The sequence below is a fragment of the Schistocerca cancellata genome, chromosome 1 (genome assembly GCF_023864275.1).
Source record: "Schistocerca cancellata isolate TAMUIC-IGC-003103 chromosome 1, iqSchCanc2.1, whole genome shotgun sequence".
In the NCBI taxonomy this organism is placed as follows: domain Eukaryota; kingdom Metazoa; phylum Arthropoda; class Insecta; order Orthoptera; family Acrididae; genus Schistocerca; species Schistocerca cancellata.
Window position 1 is genome coordinate 1,090,962,039 of NC_064626.1, and position 26,158 is coordinate 1,090,988,196.

General features: G+C 42.1%; 1 protein-coding gene across 1 annotated transcript in view; it reads left to right on the forward strand.

Moving 5' to 3' along the window:
• Window positions 1-26,158, forward strand: part of LOC126091397 (GATOR complex protein MIOS) — a 234,303-nt gene that overhangs the window by 18,475 nt on the left and 189,670 nt on the right. The window contains exons 2-3 of the mRNA XM_049907059.1: window positions 16,150-16,293; window positions 16,440-16,637. Of these exons, the coding sequence (XP_049763016.1) occupies window positions 16,173-16,293; window positions 16,440-16,637 (319 nt within the window). The 5' untranslated portion in view covers window positions 16,150-16,172. The remainder of the gene's footprint in view (window positions 1-16,149; window positions 16,294-16,439; window positions 16,638-26,158) is intronic.

A 26,158-nucleotide genomic window follows, 5' to 3' on the forward strand; every position in this document is an offset into this window, starting at 1 on the left:
GTTTTGAGCTTCTGTAAAGGATCGCCGATCTTGAGGATTTTTTGTCTGTTTAAATTTGGCATCTATTACGCAGTAATCACTGTTTCTTTAGAAGTTTATTTACAGTGACTGTATAGGGTCCCTCCCATTATCAATTGGGTACATATTTATCCATTGCATGGTCAACTGATCTTTAAAACTTGAGCCATAGTTCCTCTGTAAGCTCCTGCCGTATGCTGAAAGGTTCTGTTGTACTATGATAATCATTGTTTACACACCCATGTCATCATCACTGATAACAGTTTTGATGTGGACATTCTCAAAGAGGTCAGCCCCCAGGGGCTCAGCATTCATTTGCTGGGTACGGGCTTGGCGACCCCGGGGTTCCTGAGCTGGGGACTGGTAAGCGCCACCAGTCCCCTGTCACCGTAAACTGTGAGCATACTTCAGCGACCACCGTGCGGTGCGGCGGTGGAACGTTGTGTGTCTCAGGGAATGGGGATCTTGGCTTGACCGCCCGGATCGCGAGGATGGAATAAACCTCTCTAAAAAAACCCTCAATGTCAAGGTGTGCTGCGCGCTGATGAGATGCATGGCTGTTGAGGTGGAACAGTCGATAGCGGGCAACCTCTGGGGAACCTGCCGCACCTCAGTTGTATAAGGCTTACCTAGGCACTGCGGGGCTCTGTCTAGGTGGACTTCTAGTTCCCTAGCTGCTCGTGGGACCACAATGGATCCTTCGAAATCCTCTTTTCTTCCTCCCAGCGGAAAGGGTGGGCCGCTGGAAGGTTCTAACACCCAGTCTCTTAAGAGGGCCCATGCAGTCAGTCCCCCTGACTCCGGCGCTTCTTTAAAAAGTTCAGTCTCAGGTAACAGAATGCATTCTGGTAATCCGAATGTGTTTCTCATTGTGAAACGGAAGGAGGGTAGTTTTGAGAAGGTTTCGCCCTTCTATATACAAAAGGGATTGGAGGGAATCTGTGGCTCCTTAAAATCGGTGAAGCGCTTACGTAATGGGACCTTGCTAGTGGAAACTTCTACTTCCCAGCAAGCAACTAACCTCCAATCTGCTAAATGCCTTGGAGAGTATGCCATAGACACTGAACTGCACAGCACCTTGAACTACAGCAAAGGTGTTGTGACATGCCGAGATCTAGCTGATATTCCCAAGGAAGAACTGCAACGTGAGTGGGCTCCAGAAGGTATCGTTGATGTCCAACACATAATGAAGAGGGTTGATGGCACTCTTGTCAAATCCGACTCCTTTATTCTGACCTTCAGTAGCACAAAACTTCCTGAACATGTTAAAGCTGGCTTCCTTCGCCTTAGTGTGAGGCCTTATTTCCCGGCCCCAATGCGCTGTTTCAAATGCCAGCGTTTTGGGCATACCACCTTAGGCTGTAAAGGCGAAGCGACTTGTGGAAACTGTGGTCAGGCTGCTCATGAAGGAGTTGGTTGCTCGTCTCCGGCTAAATGTATTAATTGCTCTGGGAACAACCCTGTTTGGAGTAGGGACTGCCGCATATTTTTAGAGGAACGCAAGGTCCAGGAAAAAAAAACAACCAAGCGTATCCCCATATGGTGAGGCCAAGAAGATTTATAAGTTGATGCAACCTCCCACATTTGCTACATCTTTTGCATCCCTGGTACAGAAGCCTACTCCAAAAGTCGATGCCTCAACGCAGACTGAGGTGGTGAGTGTTGGCACTAACACCTGCAGCTGTCAGTGCTCTTGCAATGCAGCCAGTGTTTCAGAGCCAGTAGCCCCTACTCGAACGGCAGACACGGGTACAGTGGCGAACTTGGTCCAGCCCCTCGCGCCTCCGACAGCTGAGGTTGTTCCCAAGCCCAGTGCGCCAGTTACCACTCCCACATCAGCTCCCCCAAAGTCCACCAAACCACAGAAAGCTACTGTACAGCAGCAACAGCGCGTCAAATCCCGTGGTAAACCATCTGACCATGCGGATGTTGTTTTACGTGAGGCTTCATCTGACTCTTCCCCAGAGTTGATGGAGTACGATGTATGTGTGGGGCAATCATCTCATCCCACGCCTGCCCCTCCACCTGCTGCGGTCTCCCCGCCCCGTCTGAGAGACAGGATGAAGGTGCTACCCCCAACATAGATGGCTCCCATACTCCAGTGGAATTTGCAAGGGTTCAGGACGCATGTGGAGGAACTTCGTCTACTCTCTCAGGGTAGACCACTGTGTCTCTGTCTCCAGGTGACGTATTTCCATCCATCTTACTCCCCTGAGATACGAGGCTACACACTCCACAAAAAGGACGACCTGCGTGGAGAGAGAGCTAGAGGAGGCGTAGGTATTTTCGTCAGGACGGACTACCACTCCTCGCCTCTCTCACTTACGACGACTCTACAGGCCGTCGCTGTGTCTGTGCATGTGCGTCATCCATTGACGGTATGTTCACTTTACTTGCCCCCAAATGATGCTCTTGATGAAGCAGCCCTCACCGACCTTCTTACCCAGCTCCCCCAGCCATTCATTATTTGTGGTGATTTTAATGCCCACAATGTGCTTTGGGGCTCTGCAATTACCTGCCCCAGGGGTAGAGCAATTGAGAGGCTTCTCCTGTCATCCTGTGCCTACTTGCTCAATGGAGGACAGAGTACTCATTTCTCCACAGCGACTGGGTCGTTCTCTGCCATTGATCTCTCGCTTTGCTCTCCAGCTCTTGCCGCCAGTGCTCACTGGGAAGTGGTCGCTGACTTGCACGGCAGTGATCATTTCCCAATCTGGATTCACCTGCCAGATGGCGTGGGCCCCGAAAGGAGACAACCCCGATGGGTGCTCAGTGGAGCTGACTGGACACTTTATAGCCAGTTGGCCCAATTCGAACACTGTGCGAATGTTGCGGTGTGGGTGGATCATATTACCAAAACGGTCCACCACGCTGCTGCAGCATCCATTCCACAGTCCACAGGCCACCGGAAGAGGCCACCTGTGCCTTGGTGGAGTGCCGCATACCGCTCTGTGATCAGGACCAGGCGTGCGGCTCTGCGTCGGTTCAAGTGTCGGCCGACTGCTGAGAATCTTGCAGCCTTTTGGGTGGCGAGGGCAAGATGTTGCCGCATTATTCGTGAGAGCAAGAAGAGGTCGTGGCAAACGTTCCTGAACACCATTAATCGTTCCACCAAAAGTTCCATTGTGTGGGAGACCATCAGGCGAATTTATGGCAGAGGAGGGAGGTGCCCCATAGCTGCTGTAATGACTAACGGCGCTCTCCACATGGATCCGCGAGACATTGCCCAGACTATGGTGAGGCTGTTTTAATCCCTTTTTTAAAACCTGGGAAGGACCGCATGAGCCCAAGTAGCTACCGTAGTATTGCCCTCACTAGTTGCATAGGGAAGACCTTGGAGCGTATGGTCAACCGCCGCCTTGTCTGGATGTTAGAATCCCGGCAACTCCTTAGTCGCTTTCAGTGTGGGTTCAGGAAGTTTCGTTCCACCTTCGATAACCTTGCCCTCCTGGAGGCGGCTATACAACAAGCTTTCCTACGCCGTCATCACCTTCTAGGTGTATTTTTCGACATCGAGAAGGCCTACGATACTACTTGGAGGCGTCTCATCCTGGAGCAGCTTCACGAATGGGATTTTCGTGGTTGTCTTCCTCTTTTTATTCAGTCTTTCCTCTCGCCACGATATTTTAGATACCGAATTGGTGACGTCCTGTCTGATCGCTTTGAGCAGGAGAATGGTGTCCCTCAGGGTAGCGTTTTAAGTGTGACTCTGTTTGCCATCGCTATTAATAGCATTACGTCCATAGTGAAAAGTCCTGTCCAGTGTTCTTTGTTTGTGGATGATTTCTCTTTGTTCTGCTCTTCTTCAAGCCTTGCAACGACAACTCGTCAGTTGCAACTTACGATTAGGCGTTTGGATGACTGGGCGAAGAAGAGTGGTTTTCAGTTTTCCACCGAGAAGTCTGTATGTGTTCTGTTTAACCGTTCTCGTTCGATTTTCACCTTTCCTGAGTTGCGCTTGAGGGACACTATTCTTACTTTTAAAGACATGGTGAGATTTCTGGGGCTCATTTTTGACTCGAGGTTCACGTGGTTACCCCATCTTAAAGACCTGAAACGGCGGTCGCTTCAGGCTTTAAGTATTTTAAAATGTCTTAGCCACAGTACATGGGGAGCAGACAGGACTTGTCTGCTCCAGTTTTACAGGGCATTTGTGCGGTCTCGGCTCGATTATGGGTGCACGGTGTATGGGTCTGCGAGGCCTTCTTACTTAAAAATGTTGGACGTTGTGCACCATGAAGGGCTTCGGTTGGCCACTGGGGCATTCCGAACTAGCCCCATACCCAGCCTCTGTGCAGAGGCTGGTGAACCGCCACTTCATATGCGGCGACGGCTCCTTACAGTGCGCCAGGCGTATAAAACTTTGTCCACACCCTACACCCCTGCATACCATACCGTTGCTCAGCCTCCTCTGGCACGATTGTTTCATAACCGGCAACGTGTGACGCAGCCCTATGGGATTCGCGCACAGGATTGCCTCGGTGCGATGTCTATGGCTGGTCTTCGTGTTTTACGTCGCGGTTGGAGCAGATCTCCACCTTGGCTCCTCCGGAGACCCAAACTTATTTTAGATTTGACTAATGTTAAGAAAGCTGGCCCACCAGATTTTACGTTCCAATCTCTGTTTTTTAACATTTTAGATGTGCATCACGGTTTCACTGTCGTTTATACTGATGGCTCCAAACAGGAGACTTTCCTTGGCTGTTCTGTGGTGTTCCCTGATCATGTTACCCGGATTCACCTCCCTGCTGAATATACCGTTTTCGCAGCGGAGCTCCATGCGATCCTGACGGCACTGGAGCAGATGCATTGTGTTCGGGGCGATCGATTTCTTCTCTGCTCCGATTCTCTTAGTGCCTTACAATCACTGCAGAACCTATACCCGACTGAAGAGAGGGTCCAGCTGATACATGACCAACTGTACTTGCTCCAACGGCGGGGTAAAGAGGTATCCTTCTGCCTGGTGCCTGGTCATGTCGGCATATGGGGCAATGAACAGGCTGATCGGGCTGCCAAGGAGGCCTGCAGAGAGCAGGATGTGGTCCAATGTCCTATCCCCTTGCAGTCAGTCATCGCTGCACTCCACCGGAAGTGCATGGAGTTGTGGGAGGACGAATGGCCGGCGGTGACGGCCAATAAACTGCGGTCGGTAAAGTCAACCACTCGGCCGTGGCGTTCCTCCTGCCGGCTGCTCAGGCGGGAAGAGGTGGCGCTCACACGTCTTCGGATCGGGCACTGTCCTCTGACACATAGCTATTTATTACGGCAGGAGGATCCTCCGTTTTGTGATGCTTGTGGTGTGCACATCTCTGTCCGGCACATTTTAACAGACTGCGTTTTATACCGTGATGCAAGGGAAGAAGCACAAGTTGATGGGGATCTGCCCTGTGTTTTAGCTAACGATGAGACGTGTGTGTTTAGGGTTTTTAAGTTTTGTGATGTGTCTGGACTCTGGCCTAAACTTTTAGGCTGGCGGTTTTAGTGTATTGCAGAGTGGCTGACTCCTCCCTTTTTTCCTTGCGGTCAGCCAGCCACTTCCATCTGCTTCATTGTTTTAGCTCCCTCTACCTTTTTCTTCCTGTGTTGTCCGTGTTTTACTACTGACGCCCTGCTTCATCCCACGCTTCGGTGTGGGTGAGCACATATTTTTCCATGATTGTTCCCTGTGTTTTATGTTCTGTTTGATGTAAATGTTCTGAGTTTTTTTCTTGACACCCGTCTCACTATGATACTGAACGGGCGCTGAAGACCTTGCTGTCGTGCGCCCACAAAACCCTTCTACTACTACTACTGAAAGAGGTCAGATCTACTTGTTGCTGTTAGATCCAATATATTTCCATCATCAGTAGGGTTCTGAACTATCTGTTCTAGGTAGTTTTCACAGAAGGCATTTAATAATGTTTCACAGGATGTCTTATCGCTCCAACCGCTAACAAAACTGTAATTTTCCCAATTGATTTTTGGATGATTGATGTCCCCACCGATGACTACAGTACAATTAGGGAGCTTATGTACAAGTGAACTTAGGTTTTCTCTAAAGTTAGTTAGGTATTTACATGTTCCATGGATTATTTTGCACAGTAAAGTGTAATGATGTGGAATGAGTCATTTTACATTCACATCACAAATTAATTTGTACTTACATCACTGAAACTTTTTTTGTTTTCCAATGTAGTCTTCTTGTAGATTAATGCACTTGGTCCAGTGATTTTCCAGTGCCTTGATCCCACCTCAAAAATGAGTTTCGTCCAGGCCTGCAAAATGGTTGTGGACTCTGGCTATCAATTCTTCATTTGAAGTGAATCCTCATCCACCAAGGAAGATTTTCAGTTTTGGGAAGAGATGGAAGTCTGATGGAGCTGTTTGTGTAATTTTGCCTTGGCAACAGCACATGTTTTTGATCCAGCATCAAGAGTCGCAGCACCCATCTTGCAGATAATTTTTTCCTTTCGAATTCTTCAGTTAAAATATGATATACCCTTTCAGATGACATGTGGCAAGCATGAGCAATTTCACACTCTTTCAATCGGCGAGCCTCCATGACCACTTTCACAATGATTTCTGGAGTAGTGACACATCTTGGCCGACCACTGTGCGGATCATCATGTAAGCTCTCCCGATGAAATTTAAATTCATTTGTCCACTTGGCAACAGTTGAATTTGAAGGAGCAGAATCCTCCCCTGTATTCTGGAAATCAGCATGAATTTCCTATGCTTACATACCTTGCTTTATGAAGTTCTTAATCACTTCTCGAATCTCGATTTTTTTCCATCTTCGCAAATCACTACGTGGGAACAACAACAGAACCATGTCACTGCCACAGCTCTCTTCCAAGAGCACTGACATGGCACGTGTGTACAGGCAGTAGTCCAATGAATATCACGTGAAAAACTCATTGCACTAGCACTTGACCTCTCGTGGTGATTCCAAGCACTTTTCAAACCACACTCGTACATCAGGAGATGAGTCTGGTGGGCAGTAGAAGGATCCAATTATTTTATGCCCACACCTGTTACTGAGTGTTGCCCAAACAATCTCATATGCAGATTCAATTTCTATCTTGATGGATTAGTGTTTCTTATCTACAGCGACAAGTACACCATCTCCATTACCTATTTGCCTATCCTTTTGATACACACTTAAATTTTCCGCAAAAATATCAGTGCTATCAGTTTCATGGCTTTCTGTACCTAGTATATGTAAGCTTCGCTGCTTTTCATGAATGCTTCAAACTCTGGCACTTTGTAGCAAATGCTTCGGCAGTTTACTGCTAGTATTTTAGAACTATCATGTGTGGGAGGTATTTTTGTGATTTTGCACTGAGACCTCTGGGTTTCCTACAACTATAGTTACCTGGATTGGATTGAGTCGCCTAATCTGAAAAACCCTTGTGTGCACTCCACATACAGTCAACTACCTGAGTAGCAGCCTCTGACATGTAATGCACACCTGAACCTTTTAGGGGGACCCTACAGTTCTCAATCCTGTGGTGCAAGTCCAGGAAATTGCAGCCTTGCTTTTCCCTGGTTCAGTCCTTCCACCCGATTCAGTACCAAAGGACCACTATCGATTCTGAAAACAAAGTTGCAAATTGTGGGCATCATTTAAACTTCATGTGCAAGGCTGGTCTTCTCAACCTTCTTTGCCATTCACTGGAACGAACCAAGTATGATCTTGGAGCCCAGATGACAGGCATCATTTGTTCCTAAATGTGCCGCAAGCTGCAGTTGGTTGCACCCTGTTCCCCCATTAGCTGCTGGAATAGCTCCTTCATGTTGAATGAGGACCTCAGGCATAGGGAGTGCACCTGGTGTCCTTTCCTGTCCCTTGCTGCCATTTGCCTAAGGATTACCATCATTTGCTGTACGTTTGTACTACCGATGATTAACAGATCCCCTACCCTTTTGTGTTTGCCTCCTCTTGACACTAGACAGAACAGGTTTTCACAGAATGGGTGAAGTGAGTCACTTGGCCTCAGTTTCAGTTTCAGTGAAAGTTAGCATGTCAAACTTGTTGGTTAGGGGGGTTTGGTACGACACACCAAGGCCTCCCTGGTCGGTCCCCATCGAACCTGTATGGGATACCTGGCTCTACTGAAATGCACTCGCAGTCAGGTGGATGAGTAATGACAGATTCCATACTTTCTGCAGAGGAGACAGGATGGAAGCTTTTCCAACACAACAACTAGCAGCAGCTGTCTGTCATTTAACAGTGGTCAGAGCGATTTCTAGCTTCTTACAAACATCAACCAACTCATTTTGAGTTCAAGAACAGAATTTGTAGTGGGGCTGCATTTTAGCTTGTGCGATGTATTACAGGACATTGAACAAATAACTTTAAATTAAGCCCGCTGAATATATTTTAATCTCTTGAACTACAAAGTTGCTGATACAATGTAAATGGACGGATGAAAAAAAAAAAAAAAATCTACTCACCAAGCGGCGGCAGGGGAACACACACACACGAAAGGATTTAACTTTTGCAAGCTTTTGGTGCTAGTGGCTCCTTCTTCTGGTGGAAGAGTTGAAGGGGAAGAAAGAGGGATGTAGGAAAAGGACTAGAGAAGTTTAAGGAAAGGGGTACAATTTAGAAAAGACAGCCAGAACCCCAGGTCAGGGGAGGCTTACTGAACCGGATGGGAAGGAAAGACTAATTGTTTGGGAGAACTCAAGCAAATACAAAAACGAGATTTGCATTAAGGCAACAGAAAAATCTTCAGTAAAAATTACTAATTCCCTAAAACTGACTGAGGTTAGTCACAATTATTAGCAAACTTGAAAATAGAGTGTGTTTCTAAGGGAAAACTAGATGTAACACAATATGTTAGTTGGAATATCTGCTACAGTCTTTAAATCACAAAAGCTGACTTTCTAAAAATTTTAGGTTATGCGCAGGACAATGATCGCTTCCAAAAATTCTCAAAACTCCATATTTGTTTGTATTGATATACAATGAAATTCTGGGGTGATCTACTCTTTGACAATGACTGTGAAGCGCAAACGGTGTTTTGCTATTGAAAAAGTTATGTATCAAAACACTTGTGCTAGTAACTTACAAAAATATAGTTCTGTAAGTATCCAAAAATTCTCAGAAATAACCTGTTTCTCACATAATTACACAATGAAATTAGAGAACAGTTGTTTTGAATGAGGCTAGGAATACTCTTATCAAAAATTTTGAAAGAGCACAAATAAGTATCCAATATCCAATTGACGATAATAGTTAGAGTTTATCACGGTACCCATAAATGTTCGAAATTTCATGATTTATATAGCAATACAAGGGGGTATTGATACAATCAAAGAAAGATTATTTAGAAACAATGCAAATGGTAAAATATATGAATCAGGAATTTCAAATTGACACACAAATCTTGTACAAGCAGTCTCACACAAAGTCGACTTTTAAAATATACATAAACATATGGACTATATGGATTTTTCACTTAACTTTTTCTGTGCCAACTTCTACACTGGCGTGTCGAAAAAGAACATTGTAGCTGGAGTTTATCTTGGTCAAAATTGCTAAAATGTGCAGCACAAACTAAGAACATTTTCTGCCTGTTGCAACTAACAATATATTCTGTGTATAAGGAAAGAGTCTGCAGTGCGTTTCTCATACAGAAATCACATATGAATGATGGTTGTTTGTGGTAAGATTGTGTTATGCATTGTGAAAGGAGAAATGTCTGCCATCATGTACCACAATTTGACAATGGCAGGATCGTTGCCGAGTGACACTGCAGTTTATTGGTCTGTGATATTACTGCTGGCTGGGATCCCACAACTGCCATGCGAATATGGAATCAATGGCGTCAGGAGACCATTCTCAATCCAATGCAGGATCTCATGGGGCCACACATAACTAGTACCCATGAGGACAGATACACTGTTCACATGACAGTGCAGATTTGTAGACTTATGTTTTGTACCTTGAGTCTGCAAATGACCTCATTTTAAGCAAGGCAAGTATCCATGGGGACAGTGAGGAGATGCTTGGATCACTGAGGATTTCCATCACAATGATCATTGATGCAGCTTTCCTTGTTGTGGCTGCAGAGACAAGTGCACCACAGTGGTGTGTCTGAATGTAAAAGAGGGATACAAAGTCAAAAATAATAAAGTGAATTGTTACTACAGAATACTTTGCTCATAATTGTAACAGTCTACATATCCCATCTAGGAAACTTTCAGATATTTATGAGAAATGTCGATGCATTATTGAGCTATCTGCCAGACAAGAAGGTACATTCAGTAGTTTGTGGAGATTGCAGTGTAGATTTCTTAAAAGATACATACAGGAAAAGTAGATTATACCATTACTTGAGTGTTTCATCTTGTGTGCAACAAGATCACGGGACACTGATTAACAACTTTTTATAGATGGTGCTCAAGCTGAAACAGCTCATGTGTACCCAGTTGCTAAAGGACTATCTGATCATAATGCATAATTAATGGAAATAAACAGTATGGCCCCTTACAACCCTGAGGCAGGATCATAAAAAGCAGTGAGGATTATTAATGAGAGCAGAATACAACATTTTAAGAGTAAGCTAAAAGGAATGATATGGGATGAGGTATGTGTAGAAAGAGCTAAAGTAAAATTCAGTTTATTCTATAAAAATATTAGTAAATGTGTGTCAATGTTTGAAAGTTGCTTTCCTAACAAATTATCCAGAATATCCACTAAAAAAAGAAAAATAGTAAGCTCTGAATAATGAAGGGAATTAAAATCTCATGTAAGAGGAAGAGTGAAGTTTATGTAAAAGCCAGAATAGTTCAAGAACTGTCATTATTTGCATACTAAAAAATACTGTAGAATTTTAAGGAAAGTCATTAAAATGTCCAGAAGTATGCATGTGTTGATAGAAATAAGTAACACAGATGATAAGATTAAAACTAAAGGGAGATGAAAATCTAATAGTCATGGGGGATTGGAATGCAGTTGTAGGGGAAGGAGTAGAAGAAAAAGTTACAGTAGAATATGAGCTTGGGACAAGGAATGAGAAAGGAGAAAGACTAATCGAGTTCTGTAATAAATTTCAGCTAGTAATATTGAATACTTTGTTCAAGGATCACAAGAGGAGGAGTGATAAGGGAAGATTTTAGTTAGATTACATCATGGTCAGACAGAGATTCTGAAATCAGATAATGGATTGTAAGTCGTACCCAGAAGCAGGTATAGACTCAGATCACAATGTAGTAGTGATGAAGAGGAGACTGAAGTTTAAGAGATTAGGCAGGAAGAACGAATACACAAGCAGATGTGATACAGAAGTACTAAGGCATGATGAGATATGCTTGAAGTTCTCTAAGGCCATAGATACCACAATAAGGAATAGTTAGTAAGCAGTACAATTGAAGAAGAACAGACATCTCTGAAGAGGGCATTGGAAAGAAAAACATATGTACAAAGAAGGTAACTGCCAAGAAACGATGGGTAACAGAAGAAATACTTCAGTTTATTGATGAAAGAAGGAAGTTAAAAAAAAATCAGGAATACAGAATTACAAGTCACTGAGGAATGAAATAAACAGGAAGTGCAGGGAAGCTAAGATGAAAAATGTGAAGAAATCGAAAAAGAAAGAACTGACTCAGCAGATAGGGAAGTCAAAATTACCTCTGATGGAATTAAAAGAAAGGGTGGTAATATTAAAAGTGCAACGGAAATTCTGCTATTGAATACAGAGGAGAGAGCGCATAGGTGGAAAGAGTACATTGAAGGTCTCTATGAGGGGGAAGAGTTGTCCGATGTGACAGAAGAAGAAATAGGAGTCGACTGAGGAGAAATAGGGAATCCAGTATTAGAATCAGAATTTAAGAGGGCTTTGGAGGACTTAAGATCGAGTGAGGCAGAAGGGATAGGTAACATTCCACCGGGATTTCTAGAAACATTGGGGAAGGGGCAACAAAATGACTATTCACATTGGTGTGTAGAATGTATGAGTCTGGCAATATACCATCTGACTTTCAGATTCCGATGACTGCTAGAGCTGACAAGCACGAGAATTATTGCACAGTCAGCTTAACAGTGCATGCATCCAAGTTGCTGACAAGAATAATATAAAGAAGAATGGGAAAGAAAATTGAGGATGCGTTAGGGGCACCAGAGAGGCAATCCTGAATATGAATGAAAGTAAGCAAAATATGCAAGTCTTTTTACTTTTATATCTCCGACATCATTCCCATTGCAAATACAAACCTGTTTAGGTGCTTCAGCAGTTCTGTGATAGGCCCTTACCAACTGAATTTTTATTGTGTTGTTATCCCAGAAATTTAATGCTGTCAACCTCTTCGATCTGTGTGTCTTCGTTTGTTAGACACATGCTGGAAGGAAATCTCTTACAGGTTCTGAACTGCTTACGGTGGGTCTTTTCTAAGTATAATGAGAGTGAATTACCTTTATACCATTTATTAATGTCAGTGAAAATTTGATTACAGCCATTTCTAGATCTGTACCTGACTTGCTATGTATTGCGATGTTTATATCGTCTGCAAAGAAAACAAACTTAGTGTCTGGAACTTCTGTTGCCCTGGCCAACACATTCTCCACATCTCTCACCCACTGAAAAAAATTTGGCCCTGGTTTGTTGAGAGATTAGTATGACTGCTCTCACCAGTCACTACGATTAGTAAACTTCAGCATTGAGTTGAAGTAGCATGGAATATGGAATGCCATACCCATATCTGTCATCCAAGTTTCAATTGTATCAAAACTTAGCCAGAAGACTTAGTAAAAATTCGGACATTGTATGTATTAGATGGAGAATACATAGGTCAACAATTAGTAGTGTAGGTAGCCTCTCCCAGAGCCATTCAGATCCCTACCCCGCCATGTGTGATGAAGTCAAGGGAGGGCTGGTGTAATAGCGACAGTTATTGTTGAACGTTCTGTGCATCTAAATGGCTCTCCGAGATCTACATCTACATCTACATACATTCTCCGCAATCCACCATACGGTGCATGGTGGAGGGTACCTCGTACCACAACTAGCATCTTCTCTCCCTGTTCCACTCCCAAACAGAATGAGGGAAAAATGACTGCCTATATGCCTCTGTATGAGCCCTAATCTCTCTTATCTTATCTTTGTGGTCTTTCCGCGAAATATAAGTTGGCGGCAGTAAAATTGTACTGCAGTCAGCCTCAAATGCTGGTTCTATAAATTTCCTCAGTAGTGATTCACAAAAAGAATGCCTCCTTTTCTCCAGAGACTCCCACCCTAGTTCCTGAAGCATTTCTGTAACACTCGCATGATGATCAAACGTACCAGTAACAAATGTAGCAGCTCACCTCTGAATTGCTTCTATGCCCTCCCTCAATCCGACCTGATAGGGATCCCAAATGCTCGAGCAGTACTCAAGAATAGGTTGTATTAGTGTTTTATAAGCAGTCTCCTTTACAGATGAACCAAATCTTCCCAAGATTCTACCAATGAACCGAAGACGACTATCCGCCTTCCCCACAACTGCCATTACATGCTTGTCCCACTTCATATCGCTCTGCAATGTTACGCCCAAATATTTAATCGATGTGACTGTGTCAAGCGCTGCACTACTAATGGAGTATTCAAACATTATGGGATTCTTTTTCCTATTCATCTGCATTAATTTACATTTATCTATTTTTAGAGTTAGCTGCCATTCTTTACACCAATAACAAATCCTGTCCAAGTCATCTTGTATCCTCCTACAGTCATTCAACGACAACACCTGCCCGTACACCACAGCATCATCAGCAAACAGCCGCACATTGCTATCCACCCTATCCAAAAGATCATTTATGTAGATAGAAAACAACAACGGACGTACCACACTTCCCTGGGGCACTCCAGATGATACCCTCACCTCCAATGAAACTCACCATCGAGGGCAATGTACTGGTTTCTATTACTTAAGAAGTCTTTGAGCCACTCATATTTGGGAACCAATCCCACATGCTCGTACATTAGTTAGGAGTCTGCAGTGGGGCACCGAGTCAAACGTTTTCCGGAAGTCAAGGAATACGGCATCTGTCTGATACCCTTCATCCGTGGTTCGCAAGATGTCATCTGAAAAAAGGGCGAGTTGTGTTTTGCAGGAGCGATGCTTTCTAAAGCCGTGCTGATGCATGGACAGCAATTTCTCTGTCTCAAGGAAATTCATTATATTCGAACTGAGAATATGTTCGAGAATCCTACAACAAACCAATGTTAAGGATATTGGATGTTAAGGAGATTGGCAGTAAAATGTTCCAAGGCTTGCTGTACTACACAGAGTGCAACAAAATCTTCCCTAGTGCGAGAAGCTTTCTCATTGAAGGGCCTGATATCATCCTTCATTACATAATTCAAGCTAAAACCCAAACTTTTGCCTGCGTTCCTGACTATAATTACGTTTGTCTGTACCAAGATATTTCCTGAAAGTAAAACTCATAGGTGACATAGCTGTGCTCTCTTATTTGCTTAAAAATGCTGATTAAGGGACGATAATAACTTAGTTGTACATTCCCCTCCAGTGACTACCACATACATGTAAGAATTTCTTGGTCTCTACGACATTTTACTTTTTGTTCTTAGTCTGCACTCTAGGCAAGCTGCTGTTAGGATCCTTCTGAATGTGAGTTACCTACATAGTCTTGTCAATACACTCTCCAAAGCATGCAGCTGAGATGTGTTAGATGTCAACATCAGAGTTGCAGTGTCTCCTAGATCATTTCTGTGGTAAGGCAGGCTGACTGCATTCAGTTCTTGTCATCCAGCCTGAACATTACTGTGGCTTGAAGTTATATTAACTCATCTTGTGTAACTGCCAAATCAGCTCTAGTTTGAAAGATTAGCTGCTCTTTTCCCATATGGTGTATGGATTGTGGCTTTCCTAGTGTGGTATAGGGATTGTGCCAGTTATTGCATTCAGCTAAAGTGACGCATGCGCACCAACCCACCCACCCATCCACACACACACACACACACACACACACACACACACACACACACACACACACTTTTATGACATATTTCTCACCATTTAACAAAGATTGATCTCATCTGTCATAAATAACCAATTTTTAGATGAGTGCAGTCATTGTAAATTTTGACATATTTCTCACCGTTTAGCGTTTCTGAAGAATAAAAATTTGTTAATATGGGGTATAGATTTATATGTCAGGAAGTCGTTTCTGAAAGTATTTGTATGGAGTGTAGCCATGTATGGAAATGAAACGTGGACGATAAATAGTTTAGACAAGAAGAGAATAGAAGCTTTCGAAATGTGGTGCTACAGAAGAATGCTGAAGATTAGATGGGTAGATCACATAACTAATGAGGAGGTATTGAATAGAATTGGGGAGAAGAGGAGCTTGTGGCACAACTTGACTAGAAGAAGGGACCGTTTGATAGGACATGTTCTGAGGCAACATGGGATCACAAGTTTAGCATTGGAGGGCCGTGTGGAGGGTAAAAATTGAAGACGGAGACCAGAAGATGAATACACTAAGCAGATTCAAAAGGATGTAGATTGCAGGTGGTAGGTGAAGAAGCTTGCACAGGATAGAGCAGCATGGAGAGCTGCATCAAACCAGTCTCAGGACTGAAGACCACAACAACAACAACATCACAGATTGATCTCATCTGTCGTAAATAACCAGTTTTTAGACCAGTGCTGTCATTGTAAATTGTGGTGAAGTAATAGTGGAGAATCACAATGTGTAGTATCTTTGAGTTAAAAGTCTGTTATATTTTGATATTTCTATCTGTAATGCAGAATTAAGAAATCTGTCTGTTGATGTGACAGCTCCATATCAGGTTTCTACACCATCTTTGCATATTATTTGACATCTGGTAAAATGATTTCTGTGCTATAGTTGAGTCAGCATAAAAAAAATCCCTGACAGTTGCAGTGAGCTGTAGGTAGCGTATTATCGTGTCTACATCAACCAGTCACATAACATAATTTGTAAATATCCCTACGACAAAGCCTCTATACATGGCTGTTGTTTTTGCAAGCAGCCATTTGCACTTCACAGTTGAAAGCTGGGAACAGTGCTGCCAGCTTCAGGGATGATATCTTATGCTAACTCAACAGTAGGTGTGTGCATTTAGCTTTCTTTTCGACTTTGGATAAAATCCTGTTTGATAATTTTTGTTCTGCTTGTAGTTGTCATTACAACAAAATACACAATGAGTGGCATAAGGTTGGATGTACAGTGGTCTCGCAGTCATCCTACCAAGTTCATTACGTGGGGCACTGAAATTTATCTGTATGAAGTATTATCAAAAGCTGACACACCAAGAGCAACATGTGAGTATCTTTCAAAGGTATTGCATTTTAGTAAAAAGATTCTTATGATTTACAAATAAAAGCTGACAAACATTGCTTGTTGCTACCTAAAACATAACAGTTTTGTTTGAAAATATAAATATACTTCTTCCTTTTTTCTGGTGCAGGTATAAAGGTGTCAGACAGTACATATGCGAATCTGCTAGCCACAAATTCGAGCCATCACTACATCAAATGCATTGACATATTTCCTCACCCAGAACCGGATATCCTCCTGGCTGTAGGACAAGCAAGTGGCAAAGTGACACTCACTGCTTTTGGACCAACTGTGTTTGATTCCAGAGGGATTACTGGCAAGGAACTTGGTATGTATTACAAACTCTCTCTCTCTCTCTCTCTCTCTCTCTCCCCCCTCCATCCCTCCCTCCCCCCTCCTTCCCCTGTCCCTTCCGCCTCCCCCCCCTCTGTGTGTGTGTGTGTGTGTGTGTGTGTGTGTGTGTGTGTGTGTGTGTGTGTGTGTGTATTGGAGGGGGGGGGGAGATGGGGGGGGGGGGGACGTGTGTTTTGTTGTAATCCTGGAAGTGTGGTACTTTTCAAATGTATTGGTAAGTTACTCAATGAATATCAACTAACTGTCAAAATTACCTTTTTCCTTAATTAATTTTTCATTTTGCAGTGGAGTGTATGCCTATATGAAGCTTTCTGGTAGATTAAAACTGTATACTAGACTGAACTCTAACTCTGGACCTTTGCCTTCTGCGGAAAAGTGCTCTACTGACTGAGTTACCCTAGCACAACTCATGCAACGCCTGTGCCTCTGATCCATTGCTGTCATTGTGTGTACTATCATCGCTGTGCATAGTAGATACCATTAGTGAATTCTTTTTCCATTTCTTGTTTGTAACATATGAGCAAAGGAGGCAATTGTTGGCTGGTTTTTCCCCAAATGCGAAAATGCTGTTATTTACTGGTGTACTCTTTGTTGATGGCAGTTGTGGAATTTCTCTCATATTTTGTGGCAGAGTACTCATACTGTAAGTTGATCATTGGTGAACTGTTCACATTTCTGCCTGTGTACTCAGTGGATTAAATTAGTAGGAACACGACTTTTTCTGCATTATTGGGTGCGTGGTATGGACCAGCATGCTGTTTGGCTGCATATACTTCTATATTTATGATGTAAAAAATTTAGTCCTACAATCACAGAGTGCATATACTTTTATATCTTATTTTGCAAGCTTATTTGGAATATACTGTCTGAAACAGTGTCATCCAAGGAATCCCTTCAACACTTTCTTTATTGTTGTCAGTTCTTCTACACATAGACAAACTCATCAAATACTTGATTGGTACCAGATATCTTTTTAGTTCTTCTACACCCTTTCATCAAATCTTACTGCTTGGAGAAGAGTGTCGAACCTCTGTTTGCTCATTGACACAATAAAAAAATCCGGTGCAGTCTTATCAGTGCCTCACAGTTCATCACTTTTGAGATACTGTGACTTTTTCTCTCTTGTGAGGTATAAAACACCAAGGAAAGCAGACAAATCTTCAAAATCTGTATTTGGGCAGTCTTGAGCACTTCGTGAATAAGCTGTTGCAATTCTGTTTAGTTCTTCATTTGTATGTTGTACAATGTGGCCATTTGCAGTAGAAGAAAATAGTATACAGAAATCCAGAACTGTTTCAAATGTTTGGCTCCCTCTTTACTAAACCTGGAAGCTGTGTTCCAACATTCCGATGAGCAGCTTTTGCGGGAGGGGCTTTATGCTTGAAATTCCCCCCCCCCCCCCCCCCCCCCCCGTCCCCCCGTCCCCCCCGTCCCCCCCGTCCCTACCATAAGACACATCAGGATTTGCAGAAGTTGGAAGCAGTTACAGAATTACTGTCAGCCAGCTCCATTGCTGTGTTGATCTCTTCATGATCTGTGTATCAGTATCTGAAGACAAGCAAGCATTCTATTTAGATATTTTTGTCTATTTGTTTTGTGGACAAGTCAGTAGGTGTTCGTCTGCCATGACACTCTTCCTGTGAAATTTTATATATTTTTGCATCTGAATGAGCATATCATGTTCTTGGTGTAAGCAACTGCTTATTTCAATATGTAAAACCCAATAAAAATAAAAGCATCATGGTCCTGAAGCAAATTCACGTGCGACGCAAGCAACAATCTGTCGGGTGGGGAAGGGGAAGGAGAAGGGATAGTAGTGTACAGGTGGGGAGAGAAACAAACGCTGTCTGGTGTAGTGTGCAAGGACTATACTGCCAACGGACACAGCATCAGGAGGTTGCGGGGTAGGGAGGTGGTGAAAACAGGAGCGAAGAAGGAGAGGAGCAGGAAAGATGGGTGCATGTGTTGGGAGAGGGCTGCAAATAAATGGGGTGGGAGATGAGAACGAGGAGGGGATGATATGGCTCGGGGGGTGGAAACTGTTGGTGGAGGGTTTGAGGACAGTATGTTACCATAGGTTGAGGCTGGGATTTATCTTTTAATGAACAAAGGCTGTGGCCAAAAGCTTTATATGAGTTTATTTTAATCGTGTCTGTCTGCAACTTGACTTGTCTTCTTTACAGTATCAATCTGTCTTTTACTATGTTGTTGATATTTCTACCTGCAGTTTCTGTTGTTTGAAAGACTTAATATATGCAGAATATGTCCAGAAGAAAACATTAACCTAGTTGCTCATTACTAGCACAGAGAAACAGACTAAAAGAAAAGCATCATAGTGTTTCAGCAATGCACGAGAAATTGTTGCATAACAGCTACCATATGAGAAAAAAATCTGAAAATGTTCTCTTCTTGAAACAAAGCTGGAACTAGCAGGCATTACTTGAATTTGACTGATGAAAGGCCTGTGGGCTGCAGGTTAGAGATATCAGAGAAAGCATTGCTAGAGCGACACTTCAAAAATCTTTAAAATATGTTTAAATGTTTTAGTAAAATTGTGAATGTTAGCTTTTTTCTCAAGACTGAGTGATTAAAGTTTAATTTCTATTTACTTCTTGTATATTAGAAATGGACAACTGCATGCATGAAGCGTTCTTTGATGTTGTGATGTATAAGTCTTACTTTTTTGAACAGAAGTTACAAAATAAATGCTGTAGAAGTGGAGAATTCAAACCTTTCCTGTTCTTCTGTGCCAGAAAATTCTCTAGATAACCTCTAAAGCCAGATAATCAAAGTTTCCATATACTTTTCCTTGGTGTTTGAGTAACAGTTGCATATCAGGAATAAGTGATTATATATAATTTTCTTTTCTTGACATGCTGAATGCTGTACTATTGGTTCTTGTACTTAACATATTTACAGAATCTGATATATGTGAGGTTTTTTGTTTGTGAGCACAGTAATTCACCTGGAGAAAAGTTTCAAACTCACGATCTGTAAGTGTTTGAGATGTTTTTCACATTTTTTTGTCTGAAAGCTTAAATGTTTAGCAGTCTTTTCATTGTGCCTGTCTGCAGCTATGCGCCTCTTCTAGTGATGAGTAGCAATGTGTTCTTTTCATAATACTGTTGTTTTTCATTCTTTTTTTGAATCCAGGCTTGGGACCAGCACAGTTGAAACTAAAAATGTAATTTTACTTTTTTCCTTTTTTATTTGTTTTTCATCTAATTTCTTACTCCAAACCTACTTCTTTTCAATAGAATATACCGTTTGAAAGATAATCACCCTCTAAACAACAGTAGGCTTTCATCAATGCAGAGCTCTAGAATTGTGTGAATTTTATCCACAATGTTTCTAATTTTGAAAAACCTGTTTTCTTCATTGCTGGCAGAGTTGTCACTAAATGAAGCATTTTCAGAATATAAGAAAATGATATCTGCTCATAATTTCTCTGAAAACTGTGTGATAAAGTGTAGCCCCTGGACCAGCAGTCACTAATTTTCAGTTTTCTTATATGAGTCATAAGTAGTCAAATAGTAATGAAGGAATAGAGTCCCTCAAACCCTTTTTATTTCTACACTTACAATTGACACTGCACTGATTCTCCTATATTTGCATTGGTACACACTGAGGTGACAAAAGTAAAAGGTATGCGATATGCACCTATACAAATCGTGATAGTACCATGTACACAAGGTATGTATGGGCAGTGCATTGGCGGAGATGTCATTTGTACCCAGCTGATTCATGTGAAAAGGTTTCTGATGTGGTTATGGCTACACAACAGGAATCAACAGACTTTGAACACTGAATGGTAGTTGTAACTAGATGCATGGGACATTCCATTTTGGAAATTGTTAAGGAATTCAATATTCCAAGATCCACAGTGTCAAGAGTGTGCCAAGCATATCAAATTTCAGACATTACCTATCACCATGGACAACTCTGTGGTCAGTGGCCTTCACTTAACAACCGAGAGCAGCGGAATTTGCATAGAGTTGTCAGTTCTAACAGACATGCAAAACTGTGTGAAATAACTGCAGAAATCAATGTGGGATGTAGATGAAAGTATCCATTCGGGCAGTGTGGCAAAATTTGGCGTTAATGGGCTATAGCAGCAAACAACCGATGTGAGTGCCTTTGCTAACAACATGATATCACCTGCAGCACCTTTCCTGGGATTGAAACAATATCAGTGGGACCTAGAAGACTAGAGGACTGTGGCCTGCTCAGCTTAGTCCTGCTATTTCAGTTGGTAACAGCTGATGGTAGGGTTCGAGTGTGGTGCAGACCCCACGAAGCCATGGACCCAAGTTTCAATAAGGCATTGTCCGTGCCGGTGGAGGCTCCATAATGGTGTGGGCTGTGTTTACATGGAATGGACTGGGTCCTCTAGTCCAACTGAACTGTCATTGATTGGAATTCATTATGTTTGGCTACTTGGAGACCATTTACAGCCATTCGTGGCCTTCATGTTCCCAAACAGTAGTGTCACGTCATTCGGCCACAGTTGTTTGTGATTGGTTTGAAGAAAATTCTGGACAGTCTGAGCCTATGATTTGGCCACCCAAATTGCCTGACACGAATCCCATTGAACATTTACGGGGCATAATTGAGACATCGCTTTGTGCACAGCATCCTGCACCATTAACATTTTCGCACTTATTACGCTGGGCAAAAGGAGGACCAACACAATATTTGGAAGTATCCCATAACTTTTGTCACCTCATTGTGTAAATAAAATCTTTTTGTATCATCTGTAAAAGATTTCATCAGGTCTTCTGTTAAAAATACAAGGAAAAATGACAGAATGCTGTGATTTTGACCTAATCAGTGCTTGTGTCTTGAAGTTGAATTATCAGATACATGGATGGCCGAAAATCACTTTCCTTCCAGTGAAATGTGTCACTGAAGCATGCTCTTTTATGAGATAATTCATTCTTACTATGAAAAATGCCAGATTTTGAAGAATTTTCATTGCTTTTAGAGACAGATGGATGTTTCATACCAGCTGATGTACTTGGCTCAGAACTGTTACTTGGAGATTCTGTTGCATTGTCATCATCATTATCAAAGATGTATACAGTATATGTAGACTGAAGCGACGAATGGAAGTTTGTACCAGGGCAAGGATTTGAAACTGGGTATCTGCTCACTATACAGTTGCACTAACCACTATGCCACCCTGGCACAGTGGCTTTGCACAGTTGCACAGACTGTCCTAGCATGCCTCCCTCCTCAGTCAGAATTCCCATTTACATCTCAGCCCAGTTTATATTCCCCCTAAACTTGAATAACATTGCAGACGAATGAACATTTGTTCCAAGGGCACCAGGGTGACATAGTGGTTAGTGCATCTGCCTGGTGAGCAGGAGACCCGAGTTCGAATCACAGCCTTGGTATAAATTTTCATTTGTCTCATCAGTACACGTACATACATCACAAATGTTTGAGACATGAAAATGGTCTCCGGAACCATGTAGTTTCATTCGATTAAAGCAGCTATGCATAGGTTTCAGGAAGGATCCCCTGTTTTATTTGATGCAGTTGCAGAGCCTCTGCAGTGCTGTTCCAGTTTTGGAGGAATATCAGATGGGCTGAGGTGTGTATGGGGATTTGGGTGTGCTAGGGTAGTCCATGCAGTTGTGCACAGCCACTGTCAGGGTGGCATAGTGTTTAGAGCATCTGTCTGCTGAGCAGGAGACCTGGGTTCAAATCCCGTCATTGGTACAGATTTTAATTCATTGCTTCAGTCTGCTTGCATACGAGGTGTGACCAATAAGTAATGGGAATTTTTGTTTTTCTTAAAGAATCTTTGTATATTCATCAACATCAACTTTGTCCCCTTCAGACTAATGCCCCTCACTTGTGCCAGCACTTTTTTCAATCTTGGAAGTGCTTCTGGAACTCTCTTTTCATTATGGTGTTCAACTCCTTCAACGATTCTGTACTTGCCTCATCAGTGGTAGCAAAATTATGTCCTGTCACGGTTCTTTTCAACCGCAGGAATAGAGAGAAACTGCAGGTTCTGGCGAATATGGTGGATGAGGCAATATAACAGTTTTGTTTTTTTGCCAAAGAATAACAGACAAGCATTGAGGTGTGACAGGAGCACTATCATGATGCAACTTCCATGAATGATTTTGTCACAGTTCTGGTCATTTTTTTCGGGTTACTTCACACAAATGGTGCCTAACTTCCAGGTAGTATTCCTTATTGACCGCATGACCATAAAGGAGGAATGCATGATGCACTATCCTACTGTATTTGAAGATAATGTGATAAAAATAGTAAAGTTTTTTTCAGCCTTGGCTCTTCAGGCAGTTTCCTTTGGGAAGGTTGCTCCTTCGTTTCAGTGTCGTATGTTTTGTAACCAGACCTTCTGTAGAAGTTCTGGGTCTTTGTCATCTTCATTGTGACGTCATTCAGCAATTTCATAAAAAACTTTGCTACTACACATTTCATCTCAAAACATTCAAAAAAATTGCATGGCATGAGCCAGAGGATGTGCTGAGATCACCAGCAACCTCACTTATGGTGATTTAGCAATTTTCCAGAACCATTTTCTTTATTTCTTCCACATTATCAGCAGTTATTGATATGCGTGGACATCCAGGCGATCATCATCTTAACCATCTTCTCGACCTCCTGTGAAACATTTGTACCTTTCATAAACTCTTGTCTTACTCTAGTAACTTCACCAAAAGCCACAGTCAGTATTTCTAATGTGGTACTGCACTTATTCCATTTTTTAAGCAAAATTTAATGCAGATTCTTTGCTCCATCTTTTTTGAAAGTATAAATTTGCCAAGTACTTGAAAACACATGTCGTCTTTTTGACTTTCAAAAATAAAAGAAATGTTTGAAACAGCTGAAAATGCAAACATACAACTTCATCATGTGTACTAACAAGATAAAAAAAAAAAAAAAAAAAAAAAAAAAAAAAAAAAAAAAAAAACTGAAAATTCGATATATAAAGCCCACAAAACTAAAAAATTTCCATTACTTTTTAATTACACTTGTTACTTCACAGATGTTTCATTTGGTTAAAGCACCTATGCCTGTGTTTCAGGCAGGACTGCTATTTCGTTTAGAGGTACTGTTTCAGTATCCAGTACAGTTGGAGAGCCTCCGTAATGCTGTTCAAGTTTAGGGGGAATGTCAAGTGGACTGAGGCGTGACTGGGAATTTGGATTGAGGAGGGAAGCATGCTAGAGTCGTACATACAATTGTGCAAAGCCACTGTGCTATAGTGGGATAGTGATTAACACATCTGCCTGGCTTTGATTTTTGGCCTTGGTACAAATTTTTGTTCATGGTTTCAGTCTGCAAATACACATCGTAGATGGATATAGTTTCATTTCACTATCAAAGACTTTATTTTCATTGTTAGAATCTCCTCAATTCCTTCCTGTGTACTACCTTGATGGTATGCCATTTTCTCAGTCAAACGTGAAAATGAAAACTGGAACACAAATAAGATCAGAACAACAAATGCACACAGGCTGGATGTTGGAAAACTACTGATCACTCAAGGTGACAATATGGCTACTCGGCCGCTTAGCTAGCTGCCAAGTACCCCATGTGTTAACATGCCTGGAGTGCACTTTTTAACACATTTAGAGCAGTCAGAGGTAACAGGAATTCAAGAAAATATAAAACAATTGTTACAAAAATAGAGTATGTGACTGCCACAATGATACAGCACAAAACATTTCTAGCAAACCAATGGTGAGGCACTCCATTTTCAGGGGTGCCACAAGTTCTGGAAATCAGGTAATATCGGGGAATTTCAAATGTATCGGAGAAGTCAGGGAAGTATCAAGGAAATTTGGAAAAAACACTGGAAGAATCTTGTTTTGTTTCAATAGATGAAATGCTTTGCTTATGAGTTGTTGTGCATTGTCACGGACTGGGTGCCACTTCCCTACTCTCTCATTCTTATTGCTTCTCCCCTTCCTACCACTCTCCTCAGCTTGCAGTCAGTGCTGCCACCACATCTTACCACTAGCCTAGCAGCTGATGATGAGAGGCAGGGAGGCGTGAGGAGTGGTTTGCTTGGATCTGATTCTAAGTGATCACTGACACAGCAGCCAGAGATGGCAGTCAAGTGTGCATGAGTTATGTCTGGGAGATTGTGTGATTGTGTATGTGCTCTATTTTTCTGACAAAGGCTATGGCCGAAAATGTAGCTGTGAGAGTGTGATTGTCTTTCCTACATACTTGTGTGCGGCTCAGCGATCGTCTTTGTGGTGAGTTGCTACCAATCCTCATTAGTACTGATTCTCTGAGTATTTTACGCAAGTTATCTGTTGCACAGATTAATCACTGTGGTCTCATTTCATCAACATGGTGTCTGTGACATATAAATAGCTGTCCACACAAATAGACTTCCATGACGGGGCAAAACTGCAGCCATTTCAGCTGATCCGAAGCCCATCGTTTCCCACCAATGTGCAAGCCCTACCTGTCAGATCTAGTCTCACTGACCTACCCACAAGCTGGGTCTATTTGTGTTTGGCATAATGTGAAGGATTTTAGTGGTTTATCCAAGGACCTGGGACTGTGGTGCTCCACGGCAAGCCAGAGCCCTCGTGAGATGGATTTTTAGGAATTGCGACTGTCTCACCCCAAGTGCATTGTACAGTGCGGCGTTTTATAGACATTTTATTTATTCTAGTACATTTTGGCACCTAGAAAGTAGTTTATATTTTAGAAAGTATGGATGATAAGAAGAAGAAAATTGTGGCAGTGGCTGGTGGTTTGTACACTATGTACTCATATATTTCTTGAAAGAAAAATCACACAATACCTGTAAAATAATAGACATTACACAGTGGGTAATAACTGACAATAACAAACATAGTAGAACAGACATTTTATTGGTCACCTATAGTGTTGGTTTACACAACTCTTCCCCCCTTTATACACTTCTTTCAAGATGTCTACATTTTTCTGAGGTTATTTTTGAAGTCAGGGAAGATATTTTAAATATGTCTTTTTGACTCCAAGAAAATGCATATTTTTGTCACCAAATGTGTTTCATTCTATTGAAATAAAATAAACACAGTGGTCTTAATGAAACACATGTATCATTTGGCCTGCTTTCTCCATGTAAAGACAGTTCATTACAAAAGATATTGATATTAGTACTTAAGATTTTTGCTCACAAGGGGGTGAAATTCAAAAGTCTTTACCTTTTGTTGTCTGCTTATGTCTCAACTTACCCTTGGGATCTCAAAATTTATCAGGGAAAAATGCTGAAACTTGTCTGTAAATCAGAGAAATACCAGGGAATGTCATTTGGGGAAACTTGTGGCAACCCTGATTTGGCATCACCTCTAAGTTGTCCGGTGTAGTACAACAGTTGGTGCTGTGAGAGATAGAAAAGACAGCTGGAGTAGCCAACTTAGTTGAATGGCATGGGTGTGCTGTTTACAGGACAAACAGCAAGATAGGGCCATTTTACAGATTGGTCCTAATTAAACTTCGCAGGAA